Consider the following 25,138-nt stretch of genomic DNA (forward strand, 5'->3'; position numbering starts at 1 on the left):
AATCAACACGTATTTTAGCCTGACCAATACCAAATTTGTTAAAGTAGTTCAGTCAATACTTTAGGCTTAAGAGTCCCAAGAGCCTTTTCCATTAACCCATAATTTAAAAAAGATAGAAGGGTCCTGAGAATTTAAAAAAAGAAAGAAAAATAACGGATTCTATTCTTCTTTAAGCAAAATGGAAAGCACTTAACTAAATGGATGTACAAATTATTTCATGATGTTATATCTTGATACAACTTGGTTCTCGAACAGTGCTGTCCAATAGAAATTTAATAGAAGCCAAAAATATAATTTAAATTTTTTAAGTAGCTATGCTTTAAAAAGTAAAAAGAAATAGGTGAATTTTAATAATGTATTCTATTTAATGTAAAATACTCAAGATATTTCAACATGCACTTAACATAAAAATTAATACATTTTTGCTACGTGTTCAAAATTCAGTGTCTATTTTTTTAAATAGTTCTACTGAGATATAATTTAACACCATAAAACTGACCCATTTTAAAGTGTACAATAAATGGTTTTTAGTATATTTATGGAGTTATGCAATCATCATAATGTAACTTTAGTAGCTACACATCACCCCAGAAAGAAACCTCACATCTATTCGCAGTCACTCCCCATTCTCTTCCAGCCCCAGCAAGAGGCAACCACTAATCTGCTTTCTGTCTCTACAAATGCACCTATTCTGGACATTTCATATAAACAGTTATATAACATGGTCTTTTGTACTGGCTTTTCACTTAGCATGTTTTTGGAGGTTTATCCGTGCTATAGCATGGCTCAGTACTGGTACACAGACTAGCCAAATTTTAAGTGCTCAATAGCCACATGTGGCTAGTGGATACAGTATGGGACAAGCTAGTTCTAGAACCAAAAATATGCCCAATAAACAAGCATATCGTCCTTTAAATAAGAAACCAAATTAAAGCCATTACAATCCTTAAAGAAATGTCACTTATGAGAGGTAACGCTTTAGAGGTTTAGCACATTTAAAAATAATTGTTATAGTATATATAAAACCATTGAGAAAAACCTGTATCAGGGTGTTACCTTGATAAAGTCACTTATACTTCTCATAATTCCAGATAACTCCAACATATGAGCAAAATGATTCCTAATTGCATAAATTTCCACTTTAAAAGTACAGAGGAATTAATACAAAAAGTGGAATTCAGTTCCAGGGTACTTACCACTTTAAACTTTAAGATCTATCTTTGTTAATGATTTTTTAAAAAACCCACCATCCCTTGGTCAGGATTATATCAACAATGCACGTAAGTTTAAAAAAATTTTTTTTAATTTAATGGCATTAAGAAAAATTCAAATAGTTATTAACTAAGACAAATTCTAAAAATGTCCAACCCTATTTTATGGAGCTATATATGTTTTCCCACCTGATTCTAACAATATATGTCACTACCCTGATCTTAACATATATTTCTAATCTCCTCTTCTACACCAAGAAATGTTTTTAGAGTACGACTCTGAGATTCTTAGGAAAAACCCACTCTGTTTTACAAAGTTAATTTAAAAATATATTTCACTTACTATTTTATCTACCTGGAAAGAGTAAGTTCATTTATTGTACAAAGTGGATTTAGAAAAATGTTCTATAAAGGTGACTGTATGCAATTTCTAGCAGCAGTAAATTCTAGTAGCATATAACTTAATGAATGACTAATAATTTAAGTAAAATTACCAGAGGGTGCTCTTTCTCTGTTTTCTCACAGAAGCAGCAATCACAAAACTACTCTTTACAGATAAACGCAATCACTCAGTTTATACTCTAAGACACAGATTTACAAAAAAAAAAATTAGGGGCAGGGTGCCTGTAAAGAAATCTTGGCTAACTCTGAGCTTCAGAAAATGCTAATATTTATTTTTAAATGAGAATACCACATTTTCCTTTATTTCTGTGTCTTTATTTCTTGTTCAGGGCTGGGTGAAATTATACCACGGCTTCTGAGAATGACCATAGAAAGCCTCCAAGTGAAACAACCCAAAAAGGATAATAGAGAGATCACCAAAACTGCTCTGAGTAATCTTTCACCATAAGTAAAAAAAGACGAGCTGAAGTTTCAGGCTCATTCCAAAAGTTTAAAACATAAGCAAGGTTATGGAAACTTATGTTTTCTATATAGACCTGGCATCCAGAAAGACAAAAATAAATGTACTCTTTTATTTGCGGCTTTAATATTGCTTAGTGACTTATAGGTGTTCTCTGATCAGGAATCAGGCCATGTTTAATCACTTAACCCCTTATTTCTCAAAGAGGCAAGCTAAGAAAGAGGCCCTTTATGCACAAAGTAGCCGCGACACTAAAAACTTGCAATTTAAGCATAATACTGTTTTGGTTTTTCTTCCTATTTTGTATGTGGGATACCATGACAGCATGGCTTGATGCGATCCTGGGAACGCTGGGCTGCTGAAGCAGCGCTCGGGAACTTAACCACTGCCACCAAGCCAGCCCCAGTTTTGGGTTTTTTTTAAGAATTTGCTTCCAAGTCAAATAAGCACAACTTGGCATAGCATTTTTAATTTTAAAATTTGTTGTTTAGGACTTTAATCTGAATTATTTTGTTAATTTTCAAAACATTTAAAAATATTTACATCAAGATTAAATTGAAACACAGAAGATACCAAGTGACATGTTTACCCCAAAACCTATTTTCAGTTAAGTCCATGTGTTCTGCTTCCGCGGCCCAGGGTCTCGCCTGTTCAAATCCTGGGCACGGACATGGCACCGCTGATCAAGCCACACTGAGGCGGCATCCCACATGCCACAACTAGAAGGACCCACAACTGAAAATACACAACTACGTATCAGGGGGGCTTTGGGGAGGAAAAGAAAAAATAAATAAAATCTTAAAAAACCAAACAAACCTATTTTCATTCCTTCTACCTAACAATCAATCAAACCAAAATAAACCCCAGCACCACCCAAGTGATAAGAACAAAAAGGGGGAAAGGAGAGACAGTTCTTTACTTCAAACAGACTAACTTAACTAAAAGCTAAGATCATGGGGAACTTTGGTCATTAACTTATTTTTTGGTAAGAAATTCTTTATCACCAAATGCAGACCATATTGTCATGTACCCAAGCAGTGTTTGATATGGCAGAAGCTGCTTTTCAAGACAGCTTCTAAAGGGCAGAAGACAAAAAGTTACAGTGAAATCAAAGGAGTAATAATGGGAAGATGTATTGAAAATAGCAGGGTTCACACCAGCTTCTAGTTTTGGGCTGGCTTCTTACTGTATCTGAACTGCATCCTCTCTAGGAGTGAACCCGGCTAACTGGCAGCCACAGCTGCTCCTCCCCGCAGCGCTGAAGCCCGCCTGCTCCCCCTTGCCTGGCCCCGCCCCCTGGACTGAGGGCCGGGCAGAAACTCTGGCAAAATAAGGAAGCCTCTGGGAGGTGGCAAGCAGCCAACTCGAACTGGATGATTCCAGTTTAGGCTGGTTTGACTCACAAACAAGCAGTTCCTAGCTTTTTCCACAATATTCAGACACACAGGCTGCCCAGGCAGCACACAACGAGCTCTCCTGATTTACTCTCAGAGTAAAGTCTACCTTGTTCTCATTTCCCTAACATCAGGGGATCTTAAATGAAAGTACGGTGCCCATCACAGAGCAAATATGGGTTAGGCCAGCACTTATTTCTAAAACTGCCTATTCCATACAGAACCCTAATACTGACAATACCTACACCTCTCTAAAACCTTACTTAAATGCTGTACTTGACAAAAAAGGAAAACCAGAAAGGAAACTGATCTATTTATAGATCTCCATAATGGAAGCTAAGCCCACCAGAGCAATTAGAAAGCAAATACCTCCATTTTCCATATTTAGTACAAAAAAGGCTTGGCTGGTTAACATGACTCCAAAAGACTGTGTGTAGCTTACTGCCCAACAACAAACTATACAGCAGCCTAGAAAGGAATGTGTTTCAAAAATGGGGGCTCTTCAAGTGATCTCTGCAGTTTGCCTACCACTGATGGGAATGAAAAGAATACTACCAAAAATATAGATATATATGTGTCTGTCTGTCTTTGTGTGTGTGTGTGTGTGTGTGTGTTTACTTATTTGGTGCACTTCTCCCCAAAGCACACACTGCTAAACATTTATCCCATGCTGCTAAACAGCCCCAAAACTGCATTAAGCAGGGAATGAGCAAATGCTTATTATTTTGGAAAGTAGTAGGTATTTAAGGCAGCCACTCAAAATGAGGCAAGACAATGTGCTAAATCTAATGGCTTTCTTCAGGACTGCAGACACACTAATATGCCTGCCGTTTTTTTTCCCACCAACCCGTCTCCCTCCAAGTAGGTAACTTTTTAAAGAACTTTTAGATACCAATATTTCAAGGAGAGAGAACAGTTAATCATACAGTCCATAAAACCACTAGTTGGCTTTCACTTAATTCCATCACAAATAAGAGCTGCAAATTTCAAGATAAAAATTGCATTTAATAGCTGGAAAGGTCCCCGGCAATGAATACATTTTATTCTTAACATTGATCTTTTAGCAAAACATTTTGAATTCTCAGATAATTTCAACTATCTAAAAAAGTAAAACTGAGGGCTGGCCCCGTGGCCGAGTGGTTACGTTCGCACGCTCCGCTGCAGGCGGCCCAGTGTTTCGTTGGTTTGAATCCTGGGCGCGGACATGCCACTGCTCATCAGACCACGCTGAGGCAGCGTCCCACATGCCACAACTAGAAGGACCCACAACGAAGAATATACAACTGTGTACTGGGGGGCTTTGGGGAGAAAAAGGAAAAAAATAAAATCTTTAAAAAAAAGAAAATGCATTTAAAAAAAAAAAGTAAAACTGAGGCAGAAGGACAAAACAGGCAAATAATGGTTGTGAAATCCAGAAAAAATCTGCTATTTAAAATGAAATTTATGGTATTTTACTTAGGTTTAAATAAGAGTGCAGATATTTTCATTTTAAATGAAAATAGGGGCAAAAGATAAAGTAAGAAACATCCCTCCTTAAAAAGGTGGGGGGAGGGGGCAGCCCCATGGCGGAGTGGTTAAGTTCGTGCACTCTGCTTCGGTGGCCCAGGGTTTCACCAGTTCAGATCCCAGGCATGGACATGGTACCACTAGTCAGGCTGTACTGAGGCGGTGTCCCACACAGCACAGCCAGAGGCACTCACAACTAGAATATACAACTATGTCTGGGGGGCTTTGGGGAGAAGAAGAAAAAAAAAAAAAAGAAAAGAAAAGTTACATCCCTCGTAAGAATGTTTATTATTCTTGACTTTGGCTTCTTAAAGTCTTAGAGAAACCTTTAGTGGTCCTCTCTGAAAGTTCTCTGAATGCTCCCAAAACATATACTTCACTTGTTATCCCCAATATCAATGAACATCTAATCGCTGATTTTCACATTTTAGTTAGTATCATGTATGTTTCAGTGGTCTCTGAGCACAGGTATCTTCTCTTTATACACTCAAAGAACAAAAAAATCCCATTTCAATTAAAGTGATTCATCTCAAACAGGTATAAACAGAGTAGCAAAGAGGAGAAAGTTGGTATTATGCAATAAAACCTACTTAATTTCTACTCTCATTTCAATCCTATGCAGCTACAAACATAGTTTCTAGTCACCCATTTCTGAAGTACGGTTTAATTTCAGTTATGTCATTTTCTCTGAGGTTAAAAGACATTATTTTTAGTGATATACAAACTATTTTGGCCCCACAAAATACATCTGAGAATAAGGAATCACAGTGCAACAAAACAAAATTTTATCTCCAACTGCGTCCAGAAATTATCTCCCTATTCATTATAGGGAAGAACACTTTTGGTGATGATAATTCAGACAAAAGTCTTTATGATTAAACATTGCAACAATTACCAAAAAATTGCTAATAATATTAACTCCTTTAACACTTTAAGAAACTGACTTTTACTTCATGTGTGTATTAAAACTGCTGCCATATCTGACAGTTTCCAGCATAAAATATGTATCATAACAAACTGTACACCCAGGTAATGAAATGAGCATATCTTCCCCCAATCAACATTCTAAATAAGCATACTTGTAAAATCAGAGGAATGGAAGGTACACTATCACTATCACTTTGATACCTGCAACGCTACCATTCCCAATGGTTTCTTTCTCACCTTTTCACTCTCATCCATGTTCTTTCACAAGGCTGCAAGATGACATCAATTTTGAACTGTCTACATGAACATGAAAAGAAATTATCTCTCATAACTAAAATAAATGAACTGCAAAACTTCCTCATGAAATCTTACACAAAAGGATACTGGAATAAAATTCTCCCTCTAGGAAACTGTAACCTATAACATCTAGATTGTTCGGAAAATGATTAAAAGAACTGGTCTTTATAGGGGAAAAAAAGCTTCCTATCAGATTAGGGATTTTCATGCTAACACTTTTTTAGTTAAAAAGGTCACATTCCTTTTAACTATATCTGTTGTAAAAATCCAGAATTTGTTGAATATTCTAATTACTGTTTAACTATAATTCAGGTAAATTAATCTTAAATTAACTAACATTAGAAAAAAATGAGTGGGGCTGTAGACAACTTGATATAATTTACTCAACATATATAATTTAAAAGAAATATACATGGAGCCAGCCCCATAGCCGAGTGGTTGGGTCTGCACACTCCGCTTCGGTGGCCTAGGGTTTCACAAGTTCGAATCCTGGGCACGGATATGGCACGGCTCATGAGGCCATGCTGGGGCAGCATCCCACATGCCACAGCTCGAAGGATCCACAACTAAAAATACACAACTACGTACTGGGGGGCTTTGGGGAGAAAAAGGAAAAATAAAATCTTAAAAAAAAAAAAAAAAGAAAGAAAAGAAATATACAAACAAGTTCTACAAATACCTAGCAACAAGAAATATTTTTCAGGGACCGGCCCCGTGGCCCAGTGGTTAAGTTCGCGCACTCCACTTCTGCGGTTCCGGGTTTTGCTGGTTTGGATCCTGCGCGGACAGGGCACCGCTTGTCAGGCCACGTTGAGGTGGCATCTCACATGCCACAACTAAAAGGACTCACAACTAAAATATACAACTATGTACTAGGGGGATTTGGGGAGAAAAAGCAGAAAGAAAGAAAAAAAGAAGATTGGCAATAGTTGTTAGCTCAGGTGCCAATCTTAAAAAAAAAAAGAAAAACAATATTTTTCATTTCTCTTTCAATAAAAAGTAAATTATGCTAATGAAAAGCTAATACACTGGACAAGAGAGGTACATAAAGCATGCCTCTCTTCCTTTCCTGTCCCCAAGATTCTTCATTATATCTTTCAATTTATGACAATTAAAAAGAAATTCTAATAATGTAATAACTATATGAGGAAAATTTCATCAAATACATTTTTAAAATCAACTTATTACAGTTTTTAAAACCTATCTACGAAAGATTGCTCTAAAATTCTAATTTCTCCTAACAGCTAACTAAGCACAATTTAAGGCCACATGGCTTACTGAAAGCCAGAGACAAGAGACAATGAGATGTCACCCACTACAGTTATTTTCATATAGTTATCTTTCTTATTACTACATTCATTTTAAGAATTTCCGTCTAAATGTCTTTTTTTGTGGCTAGAAAGAAAAAAAGTCTGTAGTTACCTAACATCATCTTTAAACAAACCAAAGGGTTCAAAGGAAAAGGAAAAGGCTGACTACCAGCCCAAAAATTTTTAAGAGGGCAGAAGATGGGGCTGCTTTTGGTAAAGCTGGAAAAGATACACGTAGCCATAGACACACAGATTAATTTAATTACAAGCTAACTCTTAATTAGACACATGTAGATTTTTCTGTTTTGGATTAGCCATAGCCAGTGTTTAATTAAAACTGACTCTATTCTTGAGACTTCATACAACCTGCTATCTTATTCCATAAATTTAATGCACAAAAAAAGCACTATTCGTTAAATAAATAGATGGCTAAATGTAAACTCCAAAGTTAACTTTAGCCTAAAAAGAGATTTCGGGAAGTAACCTATTGAAGGGGAGGGGATGGAACAAGAAAAGTTTTGGATTATCCAACTCTCAACTCCCTCCCATTACCCTTTCATCCATTTTCCCTCCATTCATTCAGTAAACCTTTATATGCTGTAGAACCCAGGGCTAACTGCAGCTATGAAGGTGCCAGAATGTCTTCTCAGCAACCTGCTGAAGTTTACGGACCATTTTTCAGAATAATGTTTCTAAAGGCAAAAAGTAAAATAAATAGGGATAAAAAGGAAACCAATTATATTGACACACTAATTAAAATGTTTCAATTTCGGTGATACAGTAATGTATGTCTTTATTAACATTAAACAATACCTAATGCTGAGTTTTAATAACTATTTCCCAGTAATGATGACTATAAGCCCAATTTTGAGATATGTGCAACTATAATAATAATAAATTGCTTATGGATTTATATTGGTAACAAAGTAACTCATACTGTTAATACTACTGGTTTTTTGTTGCCTATTTTCATAATGGGAGGCAACACTTAATTTCAGTTATAGGTTAGTAAAAAGATGTAATTTTTTTCCCCCATGCAAGTTCAGGGACCTTGAGCCAGCCCAATTGTCTCTGGTGGTAATCAAAGTAAACAACCGGGAAACAAAACTCAGTCAAAACTACTTTAAGGTGTTAGGAAAGTTTATGAATTAATTTAACTGCAAATTATTCAATCCCTTTAGCCTATATTAAAAAAATTCTTAAAACGTGATAGAAAAAACACCCAATGAGAGGAAACTATAGAAAGAAAGCATGTTCAACTTCAAGGAAGGGCTTTTAAAATAAATGCTTTTGTGGAATTTGTGTATTTAAATTTTTCTGTTGAAAGGAAAAGTGATTCCCTAAATGACCATTACAGAGAAAGAAAGAAATACAGCAGCACAGGGCTGCACATAGGAAAGTTTACTAAGACCCAGTTCTGGGGCTGGCCCCGTGGCTGAGTCGTTAAGATCGCATGCTTTGCTTCGGTGGCCCAGGGTTTCACCGGTTCGGATCCTGGGTGCGGACATCGCACCGCTCATCAAGTCACGCTGAGGCAGCATCGCACATGCCACAACTAGAATGACCCACAATTAAAAATATACAACTATGTAGTGGGGGGCTTTGGGGAGAAAAAGGAAAAACAAAATCTTTAAAATAAAAAACAAAAACAACCCAGTTCTCACTAGTTGAATACTGTGAATACTAAGCCTATCATTTATACGGATTTCACAACTAGACTGCCATTAATCCCATGTTTACTCATTTGAAATGCACTGCTAGGAATCTGTTCACTAAAGCTGTAACAATTAAGGGTGATAGAGGGTGATTAATTTCCCAGTCAGCCATGCAGACAGAATAGAAACTTGTTTCTATAGATAAAACCAAGCTATATTTTGTCTACTATAAGATGCTAATTTTAAACATTTTTTAAAGGACTTGGAATGTCAGTTTCACAATCATAAAGTTTTAAAGATACAAAAGAGAACTTATTTCTTCCAAAAGGAAATTGAACATTCTGAATCCAAATATCATCTCATAATACTACACGTGGAAGTCAACATAATTACAGAGGACATCTGATAAGGGAGATTGAACCCAGGGATAATGGATATGCTCTGAATACCAAATGATTTTATTTCTGTGTACTTGCTTCAATCACAATATAATGATCACATCTTTTACCTATTTACATCAATTTTGCTTTACTTTTCCTGTAAACTAAGAACTGTGTCTATGTATTTCAACTATTTGTTGAACATGACTCTGAGAAAGACAATATACTAGACTCTGCAGTGTGCATGAAGGAAGACCTGGTCCTATTCCTACAGGATAGCATCAAAATGCTGATTATTCAGTCAAATCTCCAAAAAGTTCATTCTGTTTTTCATAAATCAACATAATCTGATTCTTAATACAATGTCTCTCCCACGTGTGCCACGTTAGGCACTCTCACAGTCCAAGTTTTCCTTGTCCAAGCTATAGAAATAGCCTCCTAACCGGAATCTCTCTCCTATTCTAAGTCACCAGATGCCTTTCTAAAGCACAGATATCAACAAGCTATCTCCCTTCTCAAAATCCTTCAATGGCTCATTTCTGCATCAAGAATAAAACCCAAAATCATTAGCGTGGTCAAGTCATCCTAAATTATTTGCTGTTCTCAAAACATTCTTCCACCCACTTGTATCTCTTCAAGTTGTTCCTCCTGCTCACAATGTTCCCTGTCTAGCCTAAAACTCATCTCTTCTTGCTCAAGTCCTACATATCCTTCATAGCTCAAAATCATAAAAATCTCCAGCTCCAAGTATGAATCTGGTAGCTGACAGAAGAGGAAATACCCTCTACAACTGTAATTTAGTGCCACCGTAGATGTTCTAAGCTCATCCTGCATTTGTGGGAGTTATCTTTTTGACTGTAAATAGTCAGAAGCATACAACTGTTTCTTTTGATTATATAAACAGGAATTAGCTCTGTTAAATTCCACCAGATCACCTCTGGGTTCAAGCTTTTGAGTCTACAATGCTAAGGGCCAGATCCCAAACCACTGTTAACTCCCACTAAAGTACAATACCATCCTGACGGCCTTGTATCGTGTTTCTCCTCTAACTTCAATGCCTCCACAATCAGTTGGCTCTTCAAAAAATTTTGAGCCAGTGGGATGTAGTGGCATCCCTTTAAAAAGGGAGGTTTGGGGGAAATGACTAAAACCTGAATATCTTAGACAATTCTATGTAGGAAAAAGTGGAACAGAACAAGATTTTATAATCAGTTTATAGAATTCAAATGAATCTTGTCAATCATTTATCTCAACAATATACCAAATGAAATCAAGAGAAGTTAAGGATTTTCATTCATGTCACAGAGCTGCAAGCTGGAGACAGAACCTAACTCTCCTGATTTCCTAAAACTAAGTGCTTGTTTCATCATAATATGCTACATCTTCCAGAATGTTTGAATTACATCTAGACAGATAATAGATGTATAAAATGTTTCCATTTATTATTTTGAATTAGAAAATTTAAGAGACCTAAAAGGAACCATTCGCAAATTACACAATCATTCACTTTTCTTAAATTAATTCTAAGCAGGCAACACTAAAAGAATAATAACTAATCTGGGCATTGTAATCAGGTCAAAGGATCTGTATCCTCTAAATTTAAAATATATATCATCTAAATTTAAAACTAGGATATCTGGGATTAACAGGTTGAATAACAATAACTGGAAATGGGAAATGCTCAAAGATTATCAACATCTAAAGTAGTAATAATAAGAACTAGAAATTATTAAAGGCAGTATTTATATAACGTATATGGGTATCAAGATAAGCACTTTACACACATTTTTTCATTTAATCTTCAAAATAACTTTATGAAGTATGGTTCTTATAAAACATGAGAAGCTGAGGCCTAGAAAGTTTAAGTAACTTGTCCAAGATTATAAAAGTAGTAAAGCACACCATCTACCTAGATCTATGATTTCAAAACCCATATACCTAACTTCTAAGCTATTTTGTTAAGATTACCTTCAATTTATTATTTTCGTCTTTAGAATAAAACTCTTCCGTAAAAAAAAAAAACTTCAACTAATGAAATTCGCTTACTCAGGCTTAGTGAACAGCAAAGTTAGAACCTGCATTTAAAGAAAGTTTTTCTACTTGAGTCTATAAACTGGCTACCACACCTTGATGCTAAAATTAGTTAAAATGTGTTCATAAGTTGATTTAGTCGTTGATAATAAGTGTCAACAACATATTTCACCAGTACGTCTTTAATCAAACAGCTTTTACGAACTTTCAACCAAAATAATAGAAGTTATTATACATGTAAGAAATTAAAAATTTCAAAGAGATGCCACATTTTCAGTGGCACAGATTCGTTTCACACAGCTAAAGTTACCACTTTTCTTCCTAGTTGGCAATTTCAATATTGAGCATCTGGAGGATGACGCAGTATCTGCAGATCATCACTTAGTTTCAAGTACTTGACAGAATGGTTAATTCAATGGCCGCAGGCTAATCAAAGTTTCTTCACTCATTAAATACATGATCCAAGATTAGTTTCTTTTAAATATATTACTATGCTAAAAATCATTATCACTGATGGTGCAGAAATTGTGACAATTTATTCAACAGCTCGTCTGTGATAACAAAAGGCTGTTAACCTACCTGTCACTGCTGGTACTACTGCTGCTGCTGATTGAATCACTACTGGAGGATCTACTCCTAGAGCCGCTGCCGCTAGGGGACCTTGTGGGTCTAGACGCTTGGCTAGCCAGCCTCTGAGGAGACTGATTTCTAGACTGGGATGAATGTGGTGACCGACTCCTGCTGTGCTGGTAATTCCGCTCTGGCCTTCTGCCTCGGACCTCCCGGGTAATATCATCCCTGTAGATATCCCTGTGTACCACACTGGGCAGTGTAAACTGCTCCCGAGCCCTAGGTTCATATCGGGGGTCATGAGCATCAAAACGGTTTGGACTTCGACTCCGAGAAGTATAATAGAGCCCATGTTGTAAAGTCCGTTCTCGAGGATCTCTATAGTAATCCTGATCGTAATGTCTTGTCCGATCAAATCCTCCCGTCCCCCGTTCATGGTGTCCATAGGCACTATGTTCATAAGCACGCTCCCTGTTATCTGAAGCCCTGCATTTAGGAGGGGGGAAAAATATTTAATCAATCAGAAAGGGGCAAGCAAAACTAAAAGCAAGTCATGCAAACATTCACTTCAGCATTGTCTTTTGTCTTTGCAACTGGTCATTTTCTGAACAGCATAAACCTACTTAGTAAGCAAACACTAACAAGCTTAACATTTTACTTGACTCCAGAGACTATTTTCACAGCTGAGCAATCATAGTCTTAATTGTAGACTGGGCTTTCATGACTAGTGTTCTGCCAATCAGTTGCTCTTTTTTTTTAGGGATTTTCTGACTTATATACAGAAATATACAAATGCCACCTCCTTTTCATTTTTAAGTTTAATGGAACAAGAAGAGACTGTTATTTTAATATCAAAGTTTTCTATACTTTCATCTGATTAAAATATATGCCAAACTTTTATTTTCTTTGCAAATTTATTTTAAGCAAAATTTCCATGATACATTTTAACATAGACATGAAAGCCCTATTGAAATGCATGTCCCAGCAGCAGGAGGGCATTTTCAAAGTTCAGAAAAATATTTAAATAACTTTTTCTCACTAACTTTCAACTTGCTGAGTAATTATAAAAATTACTAGGTTATGTAAATTGCTGTGCCCAATCAACTTTAATAATAAAAAGAACCTTAAAGAGACAAGCAAACAAACAAAAAACACTTAGGATATCAAAATATTGGGTTGCCACATGCTATTCTATGGTAAATTTTATTAATTAAAGAACAAAGGTTATTTTATCTCCTTGTGCTACCAAATTGCACAGAATTTTTAAAACACCTCTTCCATGATTCAATTTGTTAATGTTTGATCTTAATGGTTATAGGAAATATGTTCTCTTAGGTTTTAGCTATTCTCAAGTTGCCTATCATAAAATTAGGCAACTTCAGGAACTGTAAGGTACTCTAAGGTTGCTATTAACAATGATTTAACTTAAAAAATATTTCCATAGGACATGAATATTTGTCAGCCTTAGCATACCTGCAATTATGCGTTATTAAAAACCAATTCTAATCCTATAAAGAAATCTTAAGTTCTCTAGTTTTGCGGAGACCAGAACTCATTTCCTGAGTTCCTAAAAGATCATTTCACTTGAATTTCAAGTTGAGGTTGAGTTTCTTCTCAACCTTATCTTTGGATCTGTTTTCTATCAAAAGAGATTAAGAAATCATGAAAGATATAGAAGAATTACAATCTCTCCAAAGAAGAATACCTAGCAAAAATCTTACAACTAACACAATGTCCCCAATATGTGCCTAGATCCCAAATATCTCCAACTAATCTTCATCTTCACTCACCATTTCACTTATTAGCAACCATACCTTCCTAGGCTATTTTTGCTTTTCGCTGCTACTATGAAAAGCAACTGGCATGGCAAAAAAAAATCTTTCCTAATTAAATGTATTAAATGACTTTCTCCTTTCACTACATTTCTGGAATTTGGATAGATTATTTCAATGTCTAACAAACAAGAGGGTTTCCTTTGGTACTTAAGAGAAAATTTCATAAATAATTCAATTAGCACCTTATCAAATGTTAATCAGTGAAAGCTGTTATTAATGATATAACAGAAGCAACAGGCAATAGTTCTAGGAGAATTACTGCTACAGCTGATATTTTATAAATACGCCAAGTTCTTATCCATTAGGAAAATACAGAAGGCAGGCACAAGAGCTAGCAGAGCTGAAATCTAACAACTATTCTCTGATTCATCTATTAGTACTAAATACTTCTAGAGTTAGTGAGGAAAAAAGAGAAAGTGTGACTTGGGTTAGGAGAGGGGCTAATATACACAGGTCAGGACATACCAACCTTTTCCAACTGTGGAAACACGACCTATAATCCCAATTAAATCTAGGGAGAGAATTGTGAACATAACTTCCCCAATTTTGGCCCCTCTTATGGGGGTAATCCACCTTCTTAATGGGCAAGGGTGTCAAATGATATTTAGATGAACCACAAGGAAAAAAAAAATCTTAGTGACCAGATAAAATAATTCCACTGGAAGCAAGCAGTCCCAGACAAACTGTAACTCTCAAACCCCCAGACTTCTTTCTTGAGATAGTAGACAATTATAAATTGATCCACATTCATAAAAATTTCCAGCCCTAAGTATGAATCAGGCAGCTGACAGAAGAGGAAATATCCTCTATGATTCCACCAAATGAGGAAGGCACAGTTGCTCGCCAATAGTTCACCTTTGTAGCCATCCAGCACAGTCAATTTTGATTGCTGTATCCACAACTGATCGTCACCATGTGTTCAAAGCTAAAGTACCTTTAATTGGATAGCAACTTGCTTAAGAAATAAGATAGTAATCCTCTTCCCCTGGGCTAATGGAATCTTGACTGCGTGACATCCCATACATTCCAGCAATTAGAAAAGAATGGCTATATTCCAGGTTTTAGGAACGTCCATCATCTCGATTTTTCCCCATTCCATCAAGGAGTATAATTCCAACACGGAAATTGTGTAGATCCAAAATGGAAAAATCAGACACTGACTTCACTCTTCTTCATCCAAATACACATTTCCAGGTTAAAGTATTGTTTGTAGAATCCAAGTGGTTGAATCATTATGGTCTGCTAGGTTTTTTGGTGACAATCCAATTCACTTGTACACTTGATGTGGTGAAGACTGAGAAGCAGATATCAACTTCTAAAAGAATCGGTAGGTTCTAATATTCCAGAAATATTCCATATAGTACAACCACAAAATCTGTAGCCAAATAGCTCCATCAGGTAGAAGGGATATATCCAAGGAAGGCCTTAACATTATCCAAGAGAAGGAATAATTAATTCTAGAAGACAGGTAACTCCAAAACTGATGCTGCCACACAAAATCTTCCACCACTTTATATGTCAGGAGTAGATATCCAACCAGCTGCAGGAAATATCCTCTACGATTCCATAAGATACCAGCCACTGGGATAGAAATCACTTCCGTTTCCAACCCAAAATAGGAAACATTGAGAATGCCCAAAACTTTAAATCCATCTGGGGCCCCTAAATACGAGTTTCTGTTTCTCACCATATCAAATACAAAATACCTGCCTAGAGAAACCTTGGAACTTACCCATCAAGTCTCCGCTCATAACGTCCTTCTCGTGCATGAAGTGATGGTGGGGGGCCATAAGCAGGCCCTCCACCACCTCCTCTGAACCCAGAAACCTCTCTACTACGAGATGCTATGGAAACTGTATCATCCAATCCCCGAGCAGCACTCGGAATGGTGCCTGGTTCATTATAATCCGTGCGTAGGTCTCTATCTCCCATTTTGTTGACTGAATTGTGAGCTTTCTGTGCACTTTTGATGTCCACAAAATCCACAAAGGCAGCCACTCCTCCTTCAGATCCCCTCTTGGGGAGAATTTTGACACTCTCCACGCGGCCATATCTGGAAAAGATAAAGTCAACATTATTGTTGCACAGCAATAATTTTCCAAAAACAGTTTCTGAAAATTTCTTATTTTTAGACAATTTACATTATGCATGTATGGGGGAGGGGCTGCAAAGTAACATTTAAAATGGCTTCTACACTCATGTTCTTCTTTCTTGGGGCAAGTATTTACAAATGTTTTAATCACATTATTTTATTGCTTTCATTTTACTAAACTGTCTTTTACCTTTCTACAACACTTAGCTCAAATGAATCTCTCAGAAGTTTTCAGGAATTTTTACATTCTAAAAAAAAGGATCTTGAGCCTAAAATTGATCTAAGTAACCTACAAATCTTAAAAGATTATTAAAGTAAAAACTGAAACTAGAAAGTTACTTTATAAAAATTCCATCTTAATTCATTAAGTGAAAATGATCTTACTGAAAAAGAGATGAGTTGCAACACTGCTTACTTGAAGGCAAAATAAATATTTTGTGTGTCCATTTGCAAGTGACAGTCTAAAATTTTAATGAAATTTTTTGCTATTGAATTTTCTTTTTCAAGGGGTTAAAAGAAAACTTAAAATTTATAACTTAGGTATAATTAAAAGTGTTTTTCATTAATAAATCTGAGAAAATCTATGATAGACCATATGTTATTTTTATTCCAAAGAAAGTTTACTATGTCTGTAAAGAAAAACTTTAAGGCACCTTTTATATTTTGAAGCATACATACAAGAAATATGATTATTTGGAATAAAATAATTCATGAATATTCTACAAATTTCACTGGGAATTAATTATATTTTATGCACTTATAATTTGGCATTTTAGAACGGCAGGAGCAGCACTTTCAAATATAGCACTCTTATTTGCTGACAATCCAAGATCATAATTTTGCACTTCCCCTGAAGAAGCTGGCAGCACTATCAGAAAGCAGAACTTTTCTTCTTATATCCTCTAGTATAGTTTAAGTTATTAACTCTCACAAGGGAAACATAATACTAAAATCCAGTTTCATCACACAACTGAACTAGAAGTAACAAAATTATTGGGTGTAAATGAACTGATGAAAGGATCTTTTTAATTTGGAAAAGAAAACTGATAATAATTGAAACAGTTCTTTTCATATAAACATTAAAAAATACCTTCCAATGTATCTGACAAAGGACTTGTATCTAGAATACAAGAAATCTTACAACTCAATCGATTTTTTTTAAATAGGCAAAACACTTCACCAAAGAAGACATACAGATGGCAAAAAAAAAACCAGGAAAAGATGCTCAAAATCATTAGTCATTGGGGAAATGCAAATCAAAATCACAATGAGATACCACTTCATATTCAGTAAGATAGCTATTATTTAAAGAAAAAAAAAGAGAAGAAAGAACAAGTGTTGGCAAGGATATGGAGAAATCTGAAACCTTGTCCATAGCTCGTAGAACTGTAGAATGGTGCAGCCGCTGTGGAAAAGTTTGGCATTTTCTCAAAAAGTTAAGCAGAGAATTACCATATGACCCAGCAATTCCATGCCTAGGCATATACCTAAAAGAACTGAAAACGGGGGCTCAAATAGAAATACGTACACCAATATTATCCACAACAGCCAAAAGATGAAAACAACCCAAGTGTCCATCAAAGGATGAGTGGATAAACAAAATGTGGTATATACATACAATGGAATATAGCAGTCCCCTCCTTATTCATGGTTTCACTTCTCAGGTCAAAATTATTTGGTGTAAATGAACTGCTGAAAGGACCTTTTTAATTTGGAAAAGAAAACTGAAAAACTGAAATAGCTCCTTCCATACCAACCAGGTCAACCATGGCCCAAAAATACTACATGGAAAATTCCAGAAATAAACAATTCCTAAGTTTTAAATCGCATGTGCCATTCTGAGTAGTGTGATGAAATCTCGCTCCCTTCTGCTTGGGAGGTGGTGAATCAGCCCTCTGCCTAGCACATACATGCTGTACATGCTACCTATATGCCCGTTAGTCATTTAGCAGCCATCTCAGTTATCAGACCACCTGTCTCTGCATCACAGTGCTTGTGTTCAAGTAACTCTTATTTTACTTCACAATGGCCCCAAAGCACAAGAATAGTGATGCTGGCAATTTGGATATGCCAAAGCCAAGTCGTAAAGTGCTTCCTTTAAGTGAAAAGGTATAAGTTCTTATTAGGGGGTCGGCCCGTGGCCAAGTGGTTAAGTTCGTGTGCTCCACTTCAGCGGCCCAGGGTTTCGCCAGTTCAAATTCTGGGTGCAGACACGGCCCCATGCTGAGGCGGCATCCCGCATGCCACAACTAGAAGGACCCACAACTAAAAATACACAACTATGTACTAGGGGGCTTTGGGAGACAAAGAAAAAAAGAAACAGAAAATGATCAATAAGTATAAACAGAAAGCAAAGAGCAAATGAACACACCATAAGGAACAAAAAGGCCTGGGGCCGGCCAGGTGGCACAGCGGTTAGTTAAGTGCGCACGTTCCGCTTCTCCGTGGCCAGCGGTTCACCACTTTGGATTCCAGGTGCGGACATGGCACCATTTGACAAGCCATGTTGTGGTAGGCGTCCCACATATAAAGTAGAGGAAGATGGGCACGGATGTTAGCTCAGGGCCAGTCTTCCTCAGCAAAAAGAGGAGGATTGGCAGTAGTTAGCCCAGGGCTAATCTTACTCAAAAAAATAAAAAATTAAATAATTTTTTAAAAAAAGGAATAAAAAGGCCTAAAAGATGAATATTAAGGCTTGGTTGGGCTACCTATAATACTAAAGACAATAAATGCTTGTGTCTGTTTGTTTTTTATGTTAAAAATCACTCCTCTTTCGAACTCAGTGGGGTCATAAATATATCCATTACAACCACCACACCATCTGAAATAACGCAGTAACATCAACACTTATACTACCTTTTTATAGCAAGAATTTTTACAAAGGAATTACTAACTTATAAATCAACGCACTTGATCTTATATTTAGATCAAAAGACTGGTTTCATCTCTGTGTCAGACCTTTATTTTATTTCCTATATCAGCGACTGAAAATCCTTCAAGTATACCAAAAGGCAGAATCCCTAGAAACTTAAATACTACATTATAATAGCACTTAAATCAGAGCTGGCCACATTTTCCTATATAATCACAGGTCAAACTTTTTAAAAATTTTATTATGATAAAATACAACATAAAACTAGCTATTTTAACCATTTTTAACTGTATAATTCCAATCTTAAAATTAATCAAAGCTATTGCTTGTCATCAACATAAGAGAGGTAGATATTAAAGCTACCTCATTCACAATTACTGACACCTCCATATGTCAACACATTAAATACAGTGTAAAACTCAGAATCATATACTTAGATTGCAAAACTGCAATTTGGACATAACCAAATAAGATGGCAAGATCTGTAAAATGTCATGTCTCGTTATAACAGTTAAAGTAAGTTAAAACCAAAACTAAAACTTAAGTTTTAACAGTTACTTACAATGATAAAGACAAATTTATATCATTAGCATGACAATGATAAATTAAAAGTTAATGGTTTACTCAATCCAAGATAAATATCAAAAATTGATATAAACACAGAGAAAACAGGGAGAAAATATTTGCAAATTATTTATCTGATAAGGAGCTCCTACAACTCAACAATGAAAAAGACATAATGCAATTTAATAGTGGGCAAAGAGGGCCAGCCCAGTGGCCGAGTGATTGAGTTCACGCCCTCTGCTTTGGCAGCCTGGGGTTTCGCCGGTTTGAATCCTGGGCGCGGACATGGCACTGCTCGCTGAGCCACGTTGAGGTGGCATCCCACATGCCACAACTAGAAGGACCCACAACTAAAAATACACAACTATCTACCGGGGGGCTTTGGGAGAAAAAGGAAAAATAAAAAATCTCAAAAAAAAAAAGTGGGCAAAGGATATAAATACACATTTCTCCAAAGAAAATATACAAATGGCCAACAAACATACGAAAATTTGCTCAGCAACATTAGTCTTTAGGGAAATACAAACCAAAACCACAATGAGATACCACTTCACACCCACTAGGATGGCTAAAATAAAAAAGACAGATAATAACAAGTGATCACAAGGAGAAATGTAAACCCTAATGCATTGCTGGTAAGACTGTAAAATGGTGTAGCCACCGTGGCAGTTTGGCAGTTCCTTAAAATTTTTTTTCTTAAAGATTTTATTTTTTTTTTTTTTCCTTTTTCTCCACAAAGCCCCTCGGTACATAGTTGTATATTCTTTGTTGTGGGTCCTTCTAGTTGTGGCATGTGGGATGCTGCCTCAGCGTGGTTTGATGAGCAGTGCCATGTCCGCGCCCAGGATTCGAACCAACGAAACACCGGGCCGCCTGCAGTGGAGCGCGAGAACTTAACAACTCGGCCACGGGGCAAGCCCCTCCTTAAAATGTTAAATTTAGAATTACCATATAACCCAGCGATCCCTCTCCTACTCCGAGAGAACTGAAAATGTATGTCCACATAAAAACAGGTACAGAAAGGTGCATAACAGCATTTTCATAATACCCAAAAAGTGGAAACAACTCAAATGTCCAACAACTAATGAACAGGTTTTAAAAATATTGTATGTCTGTACAATGGAATATAGTTTGGCAATAAAAAGGAAAAAGGCTCTAATACATGCTATAACATGGGTGAACCTTGAAAACATTATGCTAAGTAACAAAAGCCAGTCTCATATTATGATTTCATATACATGAAAGGTCCAAAACAGGCAAATCCACAGAACTACAAAGTAGGTTAGTGACTGCCAGGGGCTGGGGAGAAGGGAGAAAGGGGAGTGATTGCTAATGGGTATGGGGTTTCATTCTGAAGTGATAAAATGTTCTTAAATTAATGGTGATGGCTGCACAACTCTGTGAATATACTAAAAATAAGTGAATTGTACACTTTAAAAGGATGAATTTTATGCCGTATGAATTATGTCTTGATAAAACATTAAAAGATATAAAATAGTATCTGTCACTGTCCTTTAATACAAAAGATTTTATATCTCCTTTAGTCACAAGTGTCTACATTATCTCAACATGAATCAACAATATGCCACGTTTCCTCTAACTGGGCAAACCTGGAAGACATTTTCTATTTCAAGCATGCCTGACTGGGAAGATAAGTAACCCATTACTGATGACAGTCAAAACCTGCTCTTTTCATTTCATGGTGATACAGAATTCTTTCAGGAAACCTACTGTGAAATAAACATATAAAATAGACTTATAAACTATTCTTAAATAATATATTCTTCTTTTAATCACTCTTTTGAGGAAGGACGAATAATTACCAAGATGGCAAAAGACAGACTCAGAATCCCTAATGCTGGCAAGAGGCAGTCAACCACAGAGCCCTAGTCTCATTTTAGAAAAAGCTAATACCCTGATGTGTCTCCACTTGGAGAGGTGTGGGGGAAGGGAGAAAAAGAAGGGAGAGAAGGAATGATCCATAATAGTTTGCTGATTTGTGTTCTCTCTCTCCCCAACCTCTCCCAAACAGACTTTATTAATTTGCTGTATAATCTTGGGTCTAGACTCTCAGCATGAGGTAAAATCCCTAAGTCATAAAGGAAAAGACCACATAAATCAAATACATAAAAACTAGAGCTCCTGAATAGCAAAATATAGTCAAAAGACAAATGGGGAAAAATACTTGCAATGCATAAGAAATAAATGATTTCTTCAATATACAAACAGTTCTTACAAATCAAGGGAAAAGACAGAGGCCCAAACAAAAAACAGGCAAAATATATGAATAGGAAGTTTTTAAAAAATACACACATACACACAATTGGTAAACAAAACAGAACAAAAACATTGAAAAAATCTGCTCAGGGGCCAGCGCCATGGTGGAGTGGTTAAAGTTCTGCTGGCGGGACTGGCCTGTGGCACAGCAATTAAGTTTGCACATTCTGCTTCAGGAGCCCGGGGTTCACAGGCTCGAATCCTGGGTGCACACATGGCACCATGTGGCAAGCCATGTTGTGGCAGGTGTCCCACGTATAAAGTAGAGGACGATGGGCACGGATGTTAGCTCAGGGCCAGTCTTCCTCAGCAAAAAGGATTGGCAGCAGTTAGCTCAGGGCTAATCTTCCTCAAAAAAAAAAAAAATAAAGTTCCACTGGCTCCGCTTAGGCGGCACAGGTTCACAGGTTCGGATACCAGGTGCAGACCTACTCCACTCATCAGCCATGCTGTGGAGGCATCCCACATACAGAATAGAGGAAGATTAACACAGATGTTAGCTCAAGGCTAATCTTCCTCAAGTAAAAACAAAAAAAGGGGGGGAAGATTGGCAATGGATATGTTAGCTCAGGTCAAATCTTCCCCACCAAAAAAATCAAAATGAAACAAAAAAGCTGCTCAATTTCACTCAAAATTTTGAAAATCCAAATTTTAAAGAACAGTACCATATAACACAAAGACTTAAATTTTAACAATACATAGGTATTACTAAGAGTACAAGAAAATAGGCACTTTTCACAACAGTGTCTGGGATATAAATTAGAGAAACCTCTTAGGAAGATAATTTGATAGTATCTAGCATTGAGAACTAAGTACACATCCCCAGAAATTCTGTTCATAGGAATTTATCATACATGTATAACTGCACATCTGCAAGCAGTGTACAAAACTGCTTAGCAACCACCATTCCACTTTCTGTCTCTATGTATCTGACTGCTCTAGCTACCTAATATAAGTAGAATCATACAATATTTGTCTTTTTGTGACTGCCTTATTTCACTTAGCATAATGTCCTCAAGGTTCATCCATGTTGTAACATGTCAGAAATTCCTTTCTTTCTAAGGCTGAATAATACTTGATTGTATGTATCCTGTTCATCCATTCACAGGTCATGGACACCAGGGTTGCTTCCATCTTTTACATATTGTGAATAATGCTGCTATGAACATAATACTTTTTTTACACGAAAAACTACCTTTTGGTTCTAATTAGAAGGGGTTTAAGAAAACTTGAAGACTGAAGATAAGCTTAATTAAACCAATAAAACCATAATCATCTGTTTACTGAATCTGTAGTGAGTGCCTAGATTCCTATACATGAAAATTTGATGATTATAACTCTTGGGAAATGGCAATGTTTTCACTAAAGCCTTGAATGACAAAATTCTTCAGAACTATTACAGGCAGCACTACTTCAGGAAAAAAAATATATATACGTGCATTATTTTATACCAATCTAATGAGAATCTATTTACTAAGTAAAATTAATTTTTAACAAAAGGATAGTGTTCAACTGATATGTCAATTTCTAAAAGATTATCCCACTATGAGGAGAAAAATTTCAAAGATTCTATAATCTTTAGATCCTACTGGTTAAATCAAATTGAAAGCCGAATCTTTTATACAATCTTAGAAAGAATTCATAATGTACTTCTCAAGAGAACAGGAGGGAGAAGTCTGCAGGAATATAGATATTCATGATAACCACTAAGTTAATGTTTGGACCTTTATTTTCATAATAATTCATGAATAATTTCATAAATGTGTCTGATTTACATAGTATTTTTCTGGGTAAAGCTCAAGTATAATTGTAAATAGAATGCAAATGAGCATGATTAACTATTTCTTAAAGTAACGGCAATAAATAAAGCAGTTCGATGAAGAAAACAGGAGCAAGGCAAGCTGATCAAAAAGCAAAGGCTGGGGGGCTGGCCCAGTAGCACAGCGGTTAAGTTCACACGTTCCACTTCTCGGTCGCCCAGGGGTCACCGGTTCAGATCCCGGGTGCGGACATGGCACCACTTGGCAAGCCATGCTGTGGTAGGCATCCCACATATAAAGTAGAGGAAGATGGGCACAGATGTGAGCTCAGGGCCAGTCTTCCTCAGCAAAAAGAGGAGGATTGGCAGATGTAAGCTTAGGGCTAATCTTCCTCAAAAAAAAAAAAAAAAGCAAAGGCTGGAGACAACAAAGTTGAAGTAGCAGAAGCCAAGAGACTAAAAAATAAATTAGCAAAAGTCCACATCAAGAGTCCCTGGTGTGAATGCAAAGGCCTCTTCCTACCTTGCTTAACAGGACTATTATTTACTGTACCATTGCTGAGAGAAAATTAACTTCCAACTTTATGACTTAGTAAAATTATGATTTAAAAAATTACTTTGGGAAATTCATGAATACTTCTAATATTTCACTTGACCAGTGACTTTTTTTATTTTTTTGAAGATTAGCCCTGAGCTAACTACTGCCAATCCTCCTCTTTTTGCTAAGGAAGACTGGCCCTGAGCTAACATCCATGCACATCTTCCTCTACTTCATATGTGGGACGCCTACCACAGCATGGCTTTTGCCAAGTGGCGCCATGTCTGCACCCGGGATCCGAACCTGTGAACCCGGGGGCTGCCGAGAAGCGGAACATGGGAACTTAACCGCTGCACCACTGGGCCGGCCTGACTAGTGACTTTTATCCTTATTTCGTAATATACGGTTTTTTAGACAGAACAGAATCAAGAGAAAAATGTGATCCCACCTACCTGTAATAAATATAAATTCCATATTCTTTTCATAGACCACAATGAGTATTTTTGTAAAATCTTTGAAAACTGCCTCTACTTCCAGATTAAGGAAATAGGTTCTTCTTTAACACTCTTCAATCTTAAAAGATGTTTGGATTTTTCTATTCAATCCCAATGTTTTATAAACTTTTAAGTAAACATGCTTCCCAACAAAGAACTCTGGCATGAAATTAACACCATGAAATTAAAAAATAAGTCACTAGTCTCTATGTCAATTATACCTTAAACTTATTAAATATGCAAACTTCCCCAGTCAATATTTTAATCTAATTATAATCTCTAGAACAAAAAAGCTTTTTCTACAAACAAAAAGCCTTTTAGGATGAATCCTCTCAGAAAAATGTTTTAAAAACAAATTTCCAATAAAATCGACACAAAGGAAATGAAATGTCATAACCCTGTAAGACCCAAAGCTGTGATGTAAGTTCCTTTTATACATCCACTTTTAGAATGACAAAGCAAATTTACACCAAAAAGGAATGATCTCTATCAAAAACCATTGTGGAAAGGGTTACCTACTTCATAAGAAAAAGAGAGGTGAAAATGACAAGAAATACTTATATA

The 25,138-nt window shown here is 36.3% G+C and overlaps 1 protein-coding gene across 2 annotated transcripts in view; it reads right to left on the reverse strand.

The window, feature by feature from the left end:
* Window positions 1–25,138, reverse strand: part of SPEN (spen family transcriptional repressor) — an 81,139-nt gene that overhangs the window by 43,450 nt on the left and 12,551 nt on the right. Inside the window, exons 2-3 of one of the 2 annotated variants that reach the window (XM_046660873.1) lie at window positions 15,711–16,031; window positions 12,153–12,629 (exon numbers count right to left, since the gene is read on the reverse strand). In XM_046660873.1, coding sequence (XP_046516829.1) covers window positions 12,153–12,629; window positions 15,711–16,031 — 798 coding nt within the window. The remainder of the gene's footprint in view (window positions 1–12,152; window positions 12,630–15,710; window positions 16,032–25,138) is intronic. The other variant, XM_046660875.1, reaches the window with a different exon arrangement.

This window comes from Equus quagga, chromosome 5 (genome assembly GCF_021613505.1).
Source record: "Equus quagga isolate Etosha38 chromosome 5, UCLA_HA_Equagga_1.0, whole genome shotgun sequence".
Classification (NCBI taxonomy): Eukaryota; Metazoa; Chordata; class Mammalia; order Perissodactyla; family Equidae; genus Equus; species Equus quagga.